Raw genomic sequence first — 18,733 nt, forward strand, 5'->3', positions numbered from 1 at the left:
AACTCCAGTTTCAGGGGATTTGATAGCCTCTTCTAACCTCAGACACCAAGCACTCATGTGGTACACATACATACATGTCAGCCAAACACTCATACATAAAATAAAATTAATAAATCTGATTTTTAAAAACTATGTGCAAAACCATTTCTCTGTGTGCTGGATCTTCACTTGCCATAGTAGCTAGCTTTGCAGGAGTCTTGGGTTCTCTATAAAGGTGTGTATGTGGTTACACACATTGAAAAACAGGCCATGGACTACATTCTACAGACTTCATATAGGATTTACCCCTAAAGTCTGACTGTGCGTTTGATTGACTCCACTTAGGTCATCAAGAAGAAGCTAGTGGGATCTGTGAAGGCCCTGCAGAAGCAGCATGTGTCTCTGGACACAGTGGTCACCAGTGAAGATGGAGATGCCAACACCATGTGCAGTGCCCTGGAGGCCGTGTTTATCCACGGCCTACATGCCAAGCACATCCGTGCCGAGGCGGGAGGAAAAAGGAAGAAGCACACGCATCAGAAGCCTCTGCCTCAGCCTGTTTTCTGGCCCCTTCTGAAGGCTGTCACCCACAAGTGAGAGGGTTGGCATCAGGGAAGGGCTTCAAGTGCGGGGCACTCGACTCTCTTGAGGATGGCAAAGCCAGAAAACAGTGTTCTAGTGTAGGCAGTGTGTGAGGTAGGGCTGGAGGCAGCCTTATAGAAAAGCTTATCTCCAGACCTTGAGACACTCCACACTCATTAAGAGCCTGTGGCTGCTCCTCACCCCGGCACTGTTGACCTTTGACTACGGTAGGCTGAGTCATGTATTACATTGTGAGGCTTGAAAAGACCAAAATGTTCTCTGGTCCTTTTAACAGGACCAGGGTTTGCTGACCTTGCCTTTGACTAATTTTTCTATCATCTAAATTTAATTTAAAAAAATTTTTGTGTATGAGTGTTTCCCCACTCATACATTCATATCTATACATACCATGTATGTGCCTGGTGCAGGGCACACACGCCAAAAGAGGGTGCCAGATCCCCTGGGACTGGAGCTAGAGGTGACCAAGCCACCATGTGGGTGTTGGGAATCAGACTTGGGTCCCTGCAAAAGTAGCCAGTGCTGTTAACCAGTGAGCCATTTCTCCATTTCTTGTTTTAAACTTTATACTCATACTGAATTGTGTCAGGCATTTAGCTAAGAAGCCAAATAGTGGCTGAATATTCACCCCAAGCTCTAACAGCTAAGTGTGGGACCCTTTGTCCTACATAGTCTGATCAATTGATTGTCAGGGCCCCATCTATTATTGCCTGGCTTTGTGACCTAACCAGCCACCCTCCACCTGTTGTAATGGGAGCTCTCCCAGTCTCCTGATAGGTCTGCTACTTTTCTGCCCATTGTGTCTTTTTCTCTAATAGTCCATTGTGCTGAAAATTTATCCTTTTTTTTTTTTTTTTTTTTTTCTGGAAAGTCTTCAGGGCCTAACCGAGACACCGTCCTTTCTAACCAGAAGTGATGGCCCCACCTCTCACTCCACCAATGATAGGACTGACCTTTATGTATTTCTTTCAGTGGCAGTTACCTGGGGCTGAGAGCATAGCTCAGTAGCGGAATGCTTGCCTAGCATATGCAAGGCCCTGGGTTTATTCCCCAGGAATTAGGGGTTGGGAGTTTAACAAATGTGTTGAGTTGGTAGATGTATCTGGTAGCTATGGCTCAACAGCTCAGTTTTTCTGTATTCCCTGAGATGGAATCTGTTGTGCTTAGGTATGTTTGTGTTTGCAGTACTTAATTACTGGTTCTTGCTAAGCAGTGGCTTGAACCACATCTCTGAGATTTGAGGTTGTTTCTTGAAACACATCTGCTCTGTCCTCCTCTAGACACATCGTCTCAGAGTTGGAGCATCTGGTCTTCATCAATACAGACGTAGGCCGCTGCCGGGCCTGGCTGCGGCTGGCCCTCAATGATGGTCTGATGGAGTGCTATCTGAAATTGCTCCTGCAGGAACCCACACGGTTGTGCGAGTACTATCAGCCCACGGCCCTGCTGCGAGATGCCGAAGAGGGCGAGTTTCTCCTGAGCTTCCTGCAAGGACTAACGTCCTTGTCCTTTGAACTCTCCTACAAGTCGGCCATCTTAAATGAATGGACACTCACCCCATTGTCTCTCTCTGGGCTTTGCCCCCTCTCTGAGCTTGACCCTCTCACTACCTCTGGGGCAGAATTACAACGGAAGGAGTCTCTGGATTCAATTTCCCATTCCTCAGGCTCTGAGGACATTGAAGTCCAGCACTCTGGCCATAAGATCCGCAGGAACAGGAAGCTCACTGCCTCTTCCCTCAGCCTGGATACAGCCAGTTCATCCCAGCTATCCTGCAGCCTAAACTCTGACAGCTGTCTGCTCCAAGAGAATGGCTCTAGGAGTCCAGACCGTTCTGAGGAACCCATGTCCTACGACTCAGATCTGGGCCCAGTGAATGCTGATGACTCTGACAGGTCTCTGCAAGAGTGAGTATCCTCCTCCAACCTTTGCTCTGCCTTCCTGTACAAATGATTGTCACTGTACTCTGGTGGTATATGAAGAAGTCAAAGGAGACAAGGGGCTTACTGTAACTGAGGAAATAGCTCAGTGGGGAGAACAAATTGCTTTGTTTTTTGAAATGGCTTCCCTCTGTAGTCTAGGCTATAGTACCTGGTTCTCCTGAGTGCTGGCATTAGAGGTGTGAGCATCACTCTCACCTGGAGAATAGATTTAGTACTCAGAGTTGGCCTGAGTCTTTGGCCTTTCTGAGGTCCACATAAAATATGAGTTTTCCATCTAGAGGGAAGGAACTTGTAGTTCAGAGTGCATATACAACTTCCAGCAAATATGGTGAAGTAGAGGGCATAGACTGTGACCTTTCATAACACCTGACAGACACAAAACCTGAGACAAATGGGGATCAGTGAGTGTATAGAGTATGTAAACAGACTCTCTTAACTCACTTTGCCAAAGGGGAGCATGAGGCTGAACTCCGCTCCATCTGCAGTTCTCAGTTGTCTGCATAAAGCTGCATCACCAGCCCTAGCCCTTTCTCTTCACACCCCCACACTCCCATGCAGTGCTGGGAGTTAAACCAGGGCCTTACATGAGCCACACAAGTTCTCTACCCCTGAACCACATTCCCAAGCCCCAATGCTTTTGGGTTTTATTTGATTTTGTTTATTTTGGTAAGACAGGGTCTCATACAGTAGCCCAGGCTGGCCCTGAACTCTTTGATCCTCTGCTTCCACCTCCTGAGTGCATATGCTTCCAAGTTCCTAAATGTATCTGTAGCAGAAACAGTGTGTTTTTATGTTATTATTTTTAATTTTCTTCCTGTTTCTTTGATTTCCTACAAAAGATAGCATATGTATATTGCTGGTGTGTCAGAGCCTCTTCATTCTCTTCTTATGTCTATTGTTCCACTCAGTAGACATTGAGTTCAGTCAACTCCTAGAAGCACTGATTTGTAGTTTCCACAACTGCTGTCTATTAACACTGTCAGGAATGTCCCCGTGATCTCTCAGTCTTACCAGTGGAAAGTATTGTCAGGGTTGTGGGTATTTGGTAGTTGTTTTGTTCCATAAAACTCATGTCTAGGACCTTTTCATTACTACTGTGCACCCTACATCCTTGGTTCAGGTCCTTCCAGGTTGCCACCTGGTATAGGATGGAATCAAACCCAGTGATATGTGGGCAGGGCTCACAGAAAACCTAGTTTCCAGGCCTACTCCAATCAAATTGCTGCTGACTCTTCTGAACCATTTCTCCATCTTTAAAATGAGATTTCTCACAGATCTGAGAGTCAAATCATTGTCTGTTCAGTGAGTGTACGCAAGGAGGTGCCAACATGATTGCCCCATGCTATGGCTAAGGGGAAGGTTTTTATTGTAAATAAAAGAGAATATCCAGAGGTATCTGGAAGAATTCAGAGCTGAGAGAGAAAGAAATAGACTGAACAAAGCCAGCAGACTGGACATAGCCAGGTCTACCTGTGAGAGAAGGGAGAATAATCAGACATAGAGAACAGAGAAAGCATAGTGAGAACAGCAGCAGCAGGGGTGGGGATGGGGCGGGGCACTTGTCCTTATGGAGAACAAATGGGCATCGGGAGGTGAGAAGGTCTAGGACGCTCTGTGGACTTTGGAATGTGTAATGTGTACTTTGATGCCGAGGGAGCCTGGAGGCCAGTGTGTGCTCTGATATGCAACTTCAAGTACATGTCCATGGAGCCATAGGTCCTTCTGCTGGAGGTCAGGGAAATGACTCCTTTTGGTAGATGCAAACTGGTTTTACAAGTTCCTGAGGAATACTGGCTTTTATCTAACCACCAGAAATCCACCTATAGTCCAGGTTCCTGGATATTTGGACAGCCTTTTGGAGTTTGGGGAATTGGCGTTTCCTTTAGACCTGACAGTGAGCTGCTCATATGAGAATGGTAGGCTCCAGAGGTAGAGCACTGAGTCCGTGCGATGGCAATTTCAGATGTCAAGTGAGGAGCTTAGGTAGAGCACACTGGAGAGAAGTTCTGGGGTGGAGTGATACAATATTACTTAGGCTAGCTCACCTCTCTCAGGCCTTCGCTTTGTCATATGCCTTGCCTTTATCTCTCATGAGTCTCATGACTGAAAAATTCCAGTATAAGGTCTTTGAATCAGTGGCTATCCACCCTGTCTTGGAATCACTGACGTGGTTCTTATGGGGAAACTCAAAAAGAATTGAGGGTCAGAATTGTGAGTAACTGGAGAGTCCACACACGCAAATGCAGGACCAGTGCTGTTCACAGAGCTGGGCCTCAACCTTACCCTCCGGTTGGGGAGGGGAGCAATACTACACTCGCATGTAGAGGTCAGAGGACAACTGTCAGGAGCTGATTCTCTCTTCCACCATGTGCATCCAGCAGATCCAAATCATGTCCTCAGGCTTCACAGCAAGCGTCTTTACTTGATGAGCTGTCTCCCTGACCCAGCATTTTTCTTTTTAATTACAGGGTCTTACCATATATTCTGGGCTGGGCCTGAACTCTTCATCTTCCAGAGCAGGGTTCAAAGAAAAGCACCACCACACCTGCTTGTTGTTAGCCTGTAAGCTGCAGAAATGAGCATTTCTAGATCCTCAGCAGCACTTTGGTTGAGTTTATTCTTTAATGATACTTGAATATTTAAGTTAATTAGGCATAAATATCCTGTCCTTAATGTTTCAACTCTTAAAATACCTTCAGGTTGGACAAAGTACAAAACATGATTTCAAATGAAACCTTTTCATTTGCTATAAGGGGTTCTATTTTGCAGAAAGTAAATTGTAGCTTGCCTTGTGGGCGGTGGACACAAGGGTCTGTGCTATGGTTATGGAAGGTTGTAGACTCAGGCACTAGACAGCCTGGGTTGACCATTTACCAGCCTTCTGTTTCTTTAGCACCATCCCTCCCCTCTGGCTCTTAACAATCTTTCCACTGCAAAACTCTGTCAGTATTTGTCAGGTGTCACTTCTCTTTGGGAAATGACTCAGCTTTAGAGTTCACCTCTGCACTTTCTTCAGTGGCCTGTACCTCAGCGTGACACAGAACCACACTCCGCCAGCCTGAGGGTTTGCAGGGTCACAGAGTCCAAACCCTGCCTGGCTTGGCAGAACTGCTCTCCAAAGCATTGTTTACACACTTTTGTGAATACTCGTGTCCAGATGCACAGACAAGGATGCTGGGGAGAGCTTGTTTGATAAAGCACTTCTGTCTGAATTAGGTCCTCAGAACCTGTAGTGAAAACTCTGGGAGTGGTAGTGCCTATTTTTACTCCCAGTGCTCTGGAGACAGGGGCAGTGGATCCCTGGTGCTCACTGGCCAGCCAGCATAACTTACTAGGCTAGCTCCAGGCCCATGAGAGACCCTGTTTCAAAAAACAAGGTAGATGATGCTTGAGGAATGACACCTGAGGGTGTTCTCAAGCCTGAGCACATACCTGTACCTGCACATACATGATCTCCCCATTTCTCCCACACCCACCAAAAAGTGAGGAAGAGAAGAACTCAGCATTTTCCACCCCCTAGAAGTTATGTTCTTAGATTTTTTTCTTGATTTTTTTTTTTCCTTTTGGGTGGGAGAGACAGTACTGGGGTTGAACCTAAAGTTCAAATTTATACTAGGCAAACTCTACTACTGAAGTATATCCTTAGCCTTCCTGGATCTCACTGTGTAGCTCTGGCAGTCCTGGAACTCACTATATAGACAAGGTTAGTCTCAAACTCAAGACATCTGCCATCCTGTGCCTCCCAAGTGCTGGGATTAAAAACATGCACCACTATGCTGAACCCTATTTGAAATAGGGTCTTCCTAGGCAGAGGGGTCTCCCTGAACTCATTGTGAAGTTCAGGCTGGTCTTGAATTTAGGATCCTCCTGCCTGGGCAGTGTTAGAATTACAGGTCTGATGGGCTGGAGGGATAGCTCAGCCGTTAATGGCTAGGTTCACAACCAAAAATATAAGAATTACAGGTCTGAGTCACCAGATTACCCTTCTTGATTTTATTTATTTGTTTGTTTGTTTATTTTTGAGCTAGCATCTCACTTTGTAGTGTTGGCTGTCCTTGGAACTCTCCATGTAGACCAGATTGGCCTTGAGCTCAGAGGTACACCTACCTCTACCTACCAAGTGTTGGGATCAAAGGCCTTGAACCACCATGCCTGGCTTGATGAGTTGTCCTCTCACTCATGCCCCCACAACACAATAATAATAAGAAATAATATTTAGCCGGGCTTGGTGGCGCACATCTTTAATCCCAGCACTCGGGAGGCAGAGGCAGGCGGATCTCTGTGAGTTCGAGGCCAGCCTGGTCTCCAGAGTGAGTGCCAGGATAGGCTCCAAAGCTACACAGAGAAACTCTGTCTCAAAAACCAAAAAAAAAAAGAAATAATATTTAAACATTTTTCATTTTGGCATTTCCATGCATGTGTATGTGCGTTGATCACATCTCTCTTCTGAGATACCCTCTTGTCTTTCCTTTCTCTCTGGTTTTCTTCCTTTTCCCATTCAGCAGCCCTGTGATCTTTTTCCCTTTCTGTTTTCAATGTCTTTTTTAAACCTAGATCCTACATGTGAGAGAAAAATATACAATGCATGTCTTCCTGAGTCTTGGTTCTCATAACATAATTGTCTCCAGACCCATCCATTTTCCATAAATGGTGCGGTTTTCCTCTAGTTTACAGCTGTATGTCTACCATGTTTTTCTTACCCAGCCATCTGCAGGTGAGTAATTAAGCGGCCTCTGTGACTTGGTTGTCAACAGCGCTGCACAGGGGTTTGAGTCCTTGGGATCTACCCAGGGGTAGTATGGACAGAAGGATATAATTGTTCTCCATTTTTTTTTTTTTTGAGGAATCTCTATACTGATTTTCATAGTTCTAGACTAACACTGTATAAAGGATCCTTTTCCCCTCACATCTGCCACTTACATATTTTTTTACGTTTTTATTTTTTGTATGTGTTTTGCATATATATAAAATAGTCCACATGTGTGCAGTGCCTATGGAGGCCAGAAGAGGGCACAATACCCTATGCATCTAGAGTTATAGACCATTGTTATAGAGCCACCATGTAGGTGATGGGAATCAAACCCTGGACTTCAGCAGTGCAGCCAGTGCTCTTAACTGCTGATCTGTCTCTCTAGCCTCCCACCTGTCTTTCTTATGAAGGTAAGATATTGAGTTCTTACATCAAAAAATGTAGTTTGTTTTTTTTTTTCACATTTTTTGAGACAGGATCTTGTTATGTAGCCTGACATGGAACTTACTATGTAGACCAGACTAACCTCAAATTCATCACAATCCTTCCGCCTCTGCTTCCCAAATGCTGGACTTACAGGCATAAGCCAAAACGCCCAGTTGCAAGATCATTACCCTGTAACTCAAGAACATATTTATTGTCAGGAAAGGAAAAGGCAGTGCATTTGCTCTGTATCTGCCTGTTCTGGACATTTGTACAAACAGAGCCTTGTAATATGTGGCCTTTTATAGCTGGTTTCTTTTTTTTTTTTTTTTCCGAGACAGGGTTTCTCTGTGGCTTTGGAGGCTGTCCTGGAACTAGCTCTTGTACACCAGGCTGGTCTCGAACTCACAGAGATCCGCCTGCCTCTGCCTCCCAAGTGCTAGGATTAAAGGCATGCGCCACCATCGCCCAGCTATAGCTGGTTTCTTATACTTGTATAATATTTCAGAGTTTACCCACACCAGAGCATGCATCATGTCTGAATAATACCCCATTTGGTGCATCTGTCACAATTTGTTCATTCACATGTTAATGGGCTGCTCTTCAACTTTTGACTATTAAGGTAATAGAGCTGAACAGATAATGGTTACCAGTCATGTCCAGATTTTGTCTGCACATGCTTTGGTTCTCATAGGTGTGGACCTGGAGAAGAGTTGCTGGGTCACATGGAATTCTGCTTAACTTTCTGAGGAGCTACCAAACTGCTTCCTATAGCAATGGTACCATTTTACATTCTCACTGTTAACATACAAGAGCTAATTCCTTAGCTGGAAATGAGAGGTAGAGGCAGGAAACTCTGAGATTCAAGGCCAGCCTTGGCTAAATAGCAAGTTTGAGACCATGTGTACAAAAAATAAATTTTAAAAAAGTTAATTTCCCCAAATCTTTGCCAATACTTGTTATTCTCTTTTTTATTGTGGCCAACCTCGTGAGTATAAAGTGGTGCATCGTTGTGGCTTTTGTGCATTTCCGTGGTGGCCAGTGATGCTGACCGCCTTACCATGTATTTATTGGAGATATCTTCACAGAAGTATTTTTGATCTCTGCCCATTTTAGCTTTAGTTATTTGTCATTTTACTGCTGGGTTGTAAGAATTCTGATATTTTCTGGGTATTGAATAGTACAACTATTTCCCCCTGTGTTGTGAATTGTCATTTCTATCTTTCTTCCCTCAGGATGGCAATCAAATCCAAGACTTTGCATATAATAGGCAAGTGTACTACCAAATTGAGCTGTACATACCAGCCCACAGTCTCTCTCTCTCTCTCTCTTTTTTTTTTTTTTTTTTATTGTGTGAGTATGTGTGTTGCTGTTGTTGTGGTTTTCAGACAGGGTTTCACTTTGTAGCCTGGAACTTACTATGTGGTCCAAGCTGATCTCAGGATTTATAGTCTTCCTGCCTCAACCTTCCAAGTTTTGGGATTTAGGTGTGCACCACCCCATGGAGTCTGGCTTCACTTCTTTTGTGGTTTTTGTTTGAGACAGGGTTTCTTTGTGTAGCCCTGGTTGTCCTGGAACTCTCTGTAGACCAGGCTGACCTCAAACTCAGAGATCTGCCTGCCTCTGCCTCCCTAGTGCTGGGATCAAAGGTGTGCACCACCACCACCTAGCTACTTTTTTTTTTACAGGATTTTACGAATCATAAAAATTTGATTTTTTTTCCAGGCATGTCAGTACGTGTTTATAACCCTGTCACTCAGGGAACTGGAGCAGAAGGATCAGTGTGAATTATCTGACAACACTCAGTCTCACACAGAGAAGTTTTTAATCTTGATGAAGTCCAGTTTATGGTTTTGACTGATTGCTTGTGGTTTAGAAGTCACATCTAAGAATTACCTAATTCATTATTTTACCTAACGTAAAGATGCACTTATATCTATATTTTCTTCTAAGAGTTTTATAGTTTTAGCTCTTACATTTAGGTCTCTCATGATTTTTTTAAGTTTGTATATGGTAATACACCTTTATTCTTCCATGTGATTGGCCCCTTTTCGAAGCACCATTTGTTGAAAAGACTGTTTGTTCCCTTACCCACTGAACTGTTCTTGTGTCCATGTGAAAATTTGTAATGGCTTGGTTTGGTGACACCTGCTGACTCTATTGTCTTGGAATGTCAGTGGGATTGGTATGTAGGCAAGAGCAGAACTCTGGTGAGCAGGCAAACACTTTGCATTCTGAGATCAACCAAAATTAAGGGGCACTTACTCCACCTAAGCCAGTGTGGTTGACTCGGGCCATCTTTAGACTCCAGGCAGTCTTGTTGCCCTCTGAACCAGTATTTATCCATAGCTTACTTGTTTTGTAAATGGAAGAGGAAATAACAAATAGTTTATTTTTAAAAGGTGACTTGGATTCCCAGAAGCCCAGGAGAGGGAGGAGCAGTCACTAGCCAGGGCACATTCCAGAAGAACCAGAAGTATACATATATGCGTATCAAGGCAGTAATGTTGACTCTGTGGCCCCTCTGAGGGGACAAGGTATAGTTACCCCACAAAGAGACATTAGTAAGTCACCCCTTGTGTGCTTGTACATACCCTGCCACACCATGTGGGAGATCACCGGATTCCAGCAGTGGTTTGGAGGACCTGTATCTAGTTGACCTTTGAGGGGCCTTTGTACCTCACTACAGCCCTGGTGCCCCATGGCTGTCCCATGGACAAAGTATGTCCTCACTTCACCTATCCCCTATCTCAGAGAGTGGATTCTCAGTGCCTCAGTTCTTAGCTGTTGAGGAGCCCCACTCTGAGGCACCACCTGTTCAGGAAGCTTTGTCACAGATGACACTAGAGAAGCCACTATCCACACAACCACATTTGGCCAAGTAAATTCTCCAAGCCCACAATTAGCCTGTTCAGTTTGAAGTCAGTTCCCACTCAGGTTCTTATTTCTGTCATGTGAATGTGCCACCTGAGACGCCCCCCACACACACACACACAGCTCACCTGCCCACCCACTGTGCCGCAAGTCCTAGTGTCAGTGAGGAGCATCAGAGGAGGCCTATGTGGGAGCTGAGGGATGGCGTGAGTAATTAGAGTCTTGTTTGGTTTGGTTTTAAAATAATCATCAGCTTTCTGTTCTTACCACTGCTCCAGGAGCTGTGGACATCTTAGCCATCAACTTGTCACACAGGTTTGTTTGTTTAAAAACTTCTAGGGTGTTGTCAGAATTCAGCAAAGCCCAGGTTAACTCTGTGCCAAGCAGCGGACCAAGCCAAGAGACAGAGACCTCCACGTTCCAGACCCCTCTCTCCCTCCACAGCCTAGCTACTGGCACACATGTGCACTTGGAGGGGCCTGCAGAGCTCCTTCCTGCCCACGCATCCTCTGGGACCCCAATTGGTGGCTACAAGCATCAGCTACTTCCCCAGGAAACCCCAGATGTGCAGCAGCTGGGCACTGCCCAAGCTGCCCCTGCAGGGAGCACTTCAGACCAGCAGCCTTCAGGTCCCGTGGGCGGAACAGCAGGCCAAGGGAGTGGTCAGCCGAAGGCCCTGCAGTATGGCCGAATTGGGCCGAAGCTTGTGGTTTCCTCTCCTACCAGTCCGGTGAGTATGAAGGCTGTTTTGGGGAGTCTCGGGAATGACTCAAAGCTGAAGTTTCCCCATCTAGTGACCCAGAGTAGCTCTGCCCTCTAGTTAGCTTCCCTGTCCCCATTGAGGAAAGCATGGTAATGATGAGCTGATGTGTCTTGGTGTGTCAGTAGTGGAGAGGAGCCAGGTATTATAAATATCTCTTCTCGTCTTCACAACCACTCCATGAAAAAAAGGGATTCCCATCTAATACCACACTCTGCTTGGCTTTTTGTTGGCTTTTTGTTTTTAAGATCGGGTTTCACTATGTAGCCCAGGTTGGCCTCTGATGTGTGCTCTTTCAATACCACCTTGGTCTCCCAAGTGCTAGGATTACAGAGAGGCGCCAAACAGCATCCAATCTGTGTCCCTAAACTACCACCACTCACTAGTTTATGCCCTTGGAAAAGCCATTTCACATGCCTAAGACTTGATTTTCTTTTTTAATACTTAAAACTAAATTTTCATAAGATTCTGAAATATACTGGATATACTGAAATATCCTCTGAAAATGCTCGTTTTTTTTGTTGTTGTTGTTGTTGTTTTTGTTGTTGTTGTTGTTGTTTCTTAACATGGACTAGGTCATAACTTTGTGGTCAAATGTGGCAGTCACTAAACCAACAGTGGCTATTGGGCACTCAGATGGTCATGGTCATGTAAAACTATAATCTCACTGCTCTGAGGTAGAAGCAGGAAGATCTTGAATTTAAGGCTACATAGTGAGATACTGTTTCAAAAAAAGAAAGAAACATATGGCCAGTCTAGATTTAGATGTGGTACATAAAATAAGCACTGTTAAATTGACTTATTGGGGTATAATTCACACATCATGTAGAAGCATAATTCAGTGATTTTTGGTTGTTTTATGACTATAGAGCTATCACTTCAATATAATTTTAGAACATTTAAATCTCCCATTTAAAGAAATTTTATTAGCAGTTGATAATTTTATTATCAACCTCTAATAACCACTGCTTGATCTCAGTAGATTTGTCTGTTCTGGAAATTTCATAAAAATGGGATTGTGTTTTTGTGATCAGCTTCAGCCGTTTGTGTATATGTGCACATGTATGTGTGGAGCCCAGAGGGATGCTAGTGCATCCACCTTTTTACATGGGTGCTGAGGATCCTAAGTTAGGTCCTCAGGTTTGTGTGGCAAGCATTTTACTGACTGAGCCATCTTCCCATGCCCCTAAGCATGATATTTTAAGAATTAATTCAGTTAAGTGTGATGGCTCATCTCTATTATCCTAGCACACAGGAGGCAGAGGCAGGAAGATCATGAGACCAGCTTAATAAGAAGAATCTACTTCAAAACCCATGTTACAGCATGTATCAGTTCTTCATCCCTTCATCCCTGTTACTGCAGAGTAATAACTACCCCATGGTATTTTCCATTGTATGACTAAGTCATGTGATGGGAACATATGTTGATGGGAAGTTGGATTATTAACACTTTTTGGATATTACAAATGATGTTTAGACATGGGTGTCCAAGATTTAGTATGGGCATATGCTTTTAATTCTCTTAGATACTTAAAATTCTATTAGTAGAATTTTTGGATCATATAGTAACTCTATTTTTAACCTTTTGTGGAACTGCCAAATTGTTTTCCAAAGCAGCTGCTCTATTTTACATTTCCACCGATGCATTTCTCAGCACCCTTATCAACAGTTGTAATTATCTAGTTTCAAATGAATCTATTATTAAAGCCATCCTGGTGGATGAAAAGTGGTAGTTCATGGTGTGTTTAATCTGTATGTTTCTGGTGATTAAAGAATGTCCTTTCATTTGCTTATATAAGGCTATTTTGTCTTTTGTGAAGCACCATCACATTCTATTTTGTTTTAATTTTTATTTTATGTGTATACATGTTTTGCATGCATGTATGTATGTGTACTGCATGTGTTCCTGGTGTCCACAGAGGCCAGAAAAGGACCTTGGATTCCCTGGAACTGGAGTTACAGGTGGTTGTGAGTCACCATGTAGGTGCTGGGTATCAAACCAGGGTCCTCTGGAAGAGCAGCTAGTGCTCCTAACCACTAATCCATCCCTCCAGCCCATTCTTAAAATGAATTCATGTGCTTTGGTTTTTGTCTGTTTTGGTTTTTTTTTTTTATTTTTGTTTTGCTTTGTTTTCTGATATTTGAAACAGGGTCTCTTTTAGTTTAAGCTGACCTTATATTTATTGATCATGTACTAAGCCTAAAATGACTTTGCATTTCTGATTCTCCTGCTTTCACTTCCCTGTGTATAAGGTAGCAGTCAATTTACATCTATTGACTGAGTGTATGTGTGCTTGTGCAGGTGTGTATGTGATCACTTAAGTGTGTTACAGCACACAAATGGAGGTCAGAGGGCATCTTCTGGGGGTTCAGTTATCTGCTTCCACCATGTGTTTTCTCAGTATCAATCTCAGGTTGCCAGGCTTGGCTGCAAATTCCTTTCCCACTAAGCTGTCTCTCTGGCTCCAATTTATATTTTTCTATATAGACATCTGCTTGATCCAGCTCAAAGTATTGAATGTGACTATGAAAATCATGTAATTGCATAACTGGGTCATAGTCTTTGTATTTCCAATTCAGAAGATGGTTCCAGATTTGCTTCTGTAAGATGCATTTTTGTGAGGTCTTAAATGAAAGGGAATCATAAAAGTATGCTGAAGGTTGGAAGGTCTGCAGCTCCTGCCTCAAACTGCAGAGAGAAGGGCACTTTAAGAGTGGCTGTCTGTGTCCAGCTGAGCTCCCAAGTGTGGCCTTGACCATGCCGAGTTCACACTTGCCGAGGGTCTGCCTTTTGCTTTTCAGGTTCAGACATGGTACCTCATCACAGACATGGTACTTCATCACAGACATGGTACCTCATCACAGACATGACACTTCATCACAGACATGGTACCTCATCACAGACATGGTACCTCATCACAGACATGGTACCTTATCACAGACATGGTACTTCATCACAGACATGGTACCTCATCACAGACATGACACTTCATCACAGACATGGTACCTCATCACAGACATGGTACCTCATCACAGACATGGTACCTCATCACAGACATGGTACTTCATCACAGACATGACACTTCATCACAGACATGGTACCTCATCACAGACATGGCACCTCATCACAGACATGGTACCTCATCACAGACATGGTACCTCATCACAGACATGGTACCTCATCACAGACATGGTACCTCATCACAGACATGGTACCTCATCACAGACATGGTACCTCATCACAGACATGGTACCTCATCACAGACATGGTACCTCATCACAGACATGACACTTCATCACAGACATGGTACCTCATCACAGACATGGTACCTCATCACAGACATGGTACTTCATCATAGACATGGTACCTCATCACAGACATGGTACTTCATCATAGACATGGTACCTCATCACAGACATGGTACCTCATCACAGACATGGTACTTCATCACAGACAGACATGGTACCTCATCACAGACATGGTACCTCATCACAGACATGGTAGCTCATCACAGACATGGTACTTCATCATAGACATGGTAGCTCTTCACACATATGGTAGCTTGTTACAGACATGGTACCTTGTCAGGGTCCCAGAGATGATGAAACTGGGTAGCTTACCTCTCAACATAATTCTTCCCCATCCACAGAGTTTTGACCCTCTAGCTTCCCATCAGCTCCCTAGATAAAGCAAGTTCTTTACAGGCTCCAGCTTTTATAGTAACTATTCTTTATGCCTGGATCCTTCTTGACTGTCCCCTGTACCTGTACCCTTCCTGACTGTCCCCTGTGCCTGTACACTTCCTGACTGTCCCCTGTGCCTGTACACTTCCTGACTGTCCCCTGTGCCTGGACTCTTCCTGACTGTCCCCTGTGTCTGTATACTTCCTGACTGTCCCCTGTGCCTGGACCCTTCCTGACTGTCCCCTGTGCCTCAGTGCTGTCCCAGCTTACTCTGACCCCCCAAGGTCTGAAAAGCACCATCCTCATGACTGTCCTTGTTACCTATTCTACCTTGTTTAGAAGGTAGAATTCATCATTCCCTCTTTGGTTGTCTTTTGTTGTTGGCAGGAGTAGTCTAATCACCATCAAGCTTTTAAAGCCCTGAGAACCATTCAGCCTTTCTTTTTCAAATGTTTTGTTTGTAAATCATTCAACATAAAGCATTGACTGTGAGCCAAGCTCCATGACAGATGCTAGGGATACAGTGATGAAACAGGACAGACAAGAGCCCTGGCCTTTGGAGACAGTCATCAGATTAGACAACTGATGATGTGCATTATAATTACACTAGAGCTATGTGCTAGGGATGAAGGGCATAGGGAATGGGGAGCTCTTGGGGGGTGACTAAACCTGGCCTAATAACTGCTCCACTACCTGTGGCATGGGACCCCCCCCCCCTGCATTTGTACATACAGGCAGTTCCCTTGCCTGGCATGATAAGGACAGCCTGAACAGAAAGTCCAGTCCTTTTGACAATGGTCCAGAGAGCATTACATTCCTTAACAATAGCCTCCTGATACCTAATAACGCAAGGCGACATTCCTCTGACTTGGATCCCTAATGGCAGATACTTCTCTGATGTAGATCCCAGGTCAGTGGCGATCTTGAAGTTTGAAGGAACAGGGCCAGATATAAGACCCTGAACAGGCAGATACGGGAGGATGGCAGAATGAAGCAAGAGAATGGGAAACAGATGGTGACCATGAGATTGCCATGATCCATTATTCTTTCTCTGCTTCACCCCATAAGGCAGATAGATCCTCAGTGCTCTCTCAGTGGAATTTTCCCCACTGTTTCTCATTGTTGTTTGTGAGGAACAGAGCCATTCTCTAGAGAATCATCTCCGGTGGCTGCTTTGAGGTCAGTGGACTATGTTTCTTAATAGTCTCCCTCTCCTCGGTGGATAGAGACACAAACTCCCCATCCCATCCCTAAATCCACAGTTGTGTCCATCCCTTCTGATCCTTCCACCCACCTCTGTTGTTTTACAGTGACGGCATTTGGGTAGTCAGGAGTTAGTCCTTTGGGCTGGAAGATGGCTCAGTGAGTCAAAATACTTGTCACACAAGTCTAGCAAGCTAAGTTTGATCGCTGGAACCCAAATAAAGGTGGATAGAGAGAACTAACTCCACAGAGTTGTTCACACACTTGTACAAATGAAAACAGTCTCCTGTCTTTCATAACTCAGTGCCATGTATTTTGTTTGACATTATCAAGAAAAATGATAGTTTGGAACAGCCTTGTAGGATGGAGGTGAGCCGGGGATAGTGAGGTGAGCAGCGGACAGGGTGATATGCTGCCTGGGAGAGAGAGGATTCAGGCAGGGGCTTGTAGAGAAGTGCCCCCTGGTGGAATCCTAAGGGATAGTGCCCTCTCTCACTAGGGCTCGCACAGGGCAGGATCATCAGGTATGTATGAGGTCACCAGGATGGCCAGGTGGCTCCTGGGAGCTATTCCTCACACCCATTTTCCTCAGGGAATCATCTGGGTCTTGGTGACCCAGACGGTCTTTGTTTAGACCAGTTTTGCATGGTCCCTAGCAGCTACCCTGACTAACACATCATCCTGCCCCTAGTAGAAGGAAGTGCCTGCCAGTTCTCAAAGTCACATGAAGAGGCCCCGGGGCCCCATTCTGGAGAGCTCCCCAAGTGCCTGAATCAGAACTTGCCTTTCTTGGCTTCACGAGTCTTGTCACATCTGAATATGTTAAACTGTCCAAACCAACCCTCTGATGCAGCCGGAGCCTGAACCCTCCTTCTCCCTGTCTACATCAGTAGGGAAGGCAGTCTTGATTTGGGGGTTAGAAATAGCAATGTCAGAGTGAGATTGGTAGCACTTAACAGAGCAGTGGGGTGGATCCTGCCCTTATGTGACTCATTTCCTTTGTATAGACAGCCACGTAGTGCAGCCAGCCAGCTTCCTTGCCTCTGCTCTTCCATGTTCCAACATAGAAAGGCAGAAGAAATTACAGTAGTGAAAAATAGGAACTAAACAATATTCTCACAGGCCGCCTGGTTCCATATATCCCCAACTTCCCCTGTCAGTGAGCAGCTTCAGACTTACATAGGAGATTGGGGGAGGGGAGGAGGACTTCCCTGCTATGAGGCTTCAAGACACCTGTATTTCCCCTGCAGGAGAATCAAGTTGTACCCCTTCCTTACATCTTACACAGAAGTTGGCTCAAAATGGGTCACAGATATGTAAGAGCTAATAAAGCTCTTAGCAAAACTGTAGGAGTAAATCTTGGTGACATTAGTTTTAGAGGTGGCTTCTGAGATAAAAACAGCAGGAGCACAGACAGAAGGAAAACTGGCTAAATTAGGCTTGAAATTATAGCATCTCTGTGCTGCAGAAGGCACCATGAAGAAGGAAAACAGAAGCTGGGCATGGGGACTCATGCCTGTATTCCCAGCACTCAAGAGGCTGCTGCAGGAGGCTGATCCAAAGCTGGCCTGGGCTATGTAATGAGTTCTAGGCCAACCTTGCCTAGAGACAGTGTCTCAAAAAGAGAGAAGGAGGGAGGGGGATAAAGAAAACAATAAAAGACAATGTAGAATAGGAAGAATTATTGGTCACTCAGAAACCTGATATGGTTCTGGTGTCTAGATTCTGCTCAGAATGCTTGTAATTTTTATTGGTTTCCTAAAACAGCTATCACAAAGTACCATAAGTTAGATGGATTACGACAGCAACTGTGTATTCCTCAGTAGTACCAGAAGCCTAGTACAGAGCCAGATGTCCATGGGGTTGGTCCTTCTACTGATTCTGAGGAGGAGCTTCTTCCCTGTCTTTCCCTTAGTTCTTAGTATTCTTGGCATTCTTTGGCTTGTAGGTGCATCATCACTCCACTCCCTCCCTCCCTCCATGACCCCAAACTTCTCCCTCCACTTGACGTTTTCCTCTGTGTGTGTCATCTCTTTTTGTCTTTGGTTTTGAGCCAGGATCTGGCCTGGAACTCATAGAGATCTGCTTGTCTTTGCCCCTAGACTCATGGGATTAGAAGCATGTTGCCACTATGTCTCCTTCTCTTATAAAAACATCAGTTGTGTTGGATGAAGGGCTCATCCTGTTCCAATACAAGAGAATCTGAACTCATTCCATTTGCAAGGACTCTGTGCCTAAATAAGATCACATTCTGAGGGGTTAAGATTTCAGCATGTCTTCTGGGGCTGGGGACAAAAATCAACCCTAACAACAAAACCATAAGCCCAATTAAAAATAAAAATCCAAAGAAAAGATAGAGGTAACCAATATGAAAAGATGTTCTCTTGCCATTAGACATTAAGAAAATGCAAATCAAAACCACTGTGAGACACTACTTTACAGGCCAGCATGGCAGAAAGACCTAATGACCGAAGTTGGAGAGTTTAGAAGGAAACTAGAGGGCTGGCGAGTGTTCAG

At 44.5% G+C, this 18,733-nt stretch overlaps 1 protein-coding gene across 2 annotated transcripts in view; it reads left to right on the plus strand.

Moving 5' to 3' along the window:
* The window catches only part of Plekhm1 (pleckstrin homology and RUN domain containing M1), a 47,842-nt gene that overhangs the window by 12,758 nt on the left and 16,351 nt on the right, over positions 1-18,733 (plus strand). For both annotated transcript variants that reach the window (XM_027428046.2, XM_027428047.2), the window contains exons 3-5: positions 325-572; positions 1,860-2,486; positions 10,909-11,299. In XM_027428046.2, the coding sequence (XP_027283847.1) occupies positions 325-572; positions 1,860-2,486; positions 10,909-11,299 (1,266 nt within the window). The remainder of the gene's footprint in view (positions 1-324; positions 573-1,859; positions 2,487-10,908; positions 11,300-18,733) is intronic.

Source organism: Cricetulus griseus, chromosome 7 (genome assembly GCF_003668045.3).
Source record: "Cricetulus griseus strain 17A/GY chromosome 7, alternate assembly CriGri-PICRH-1.0, whole genome shotgun sequence".
Classification (NCBI taxonomy): domain Eukaryota; kingdom Metazoa; phylum Chordata; class Mammalia; order Rodentia; family Cricetidae; genus Cricetulus; species Cricetulus griseus.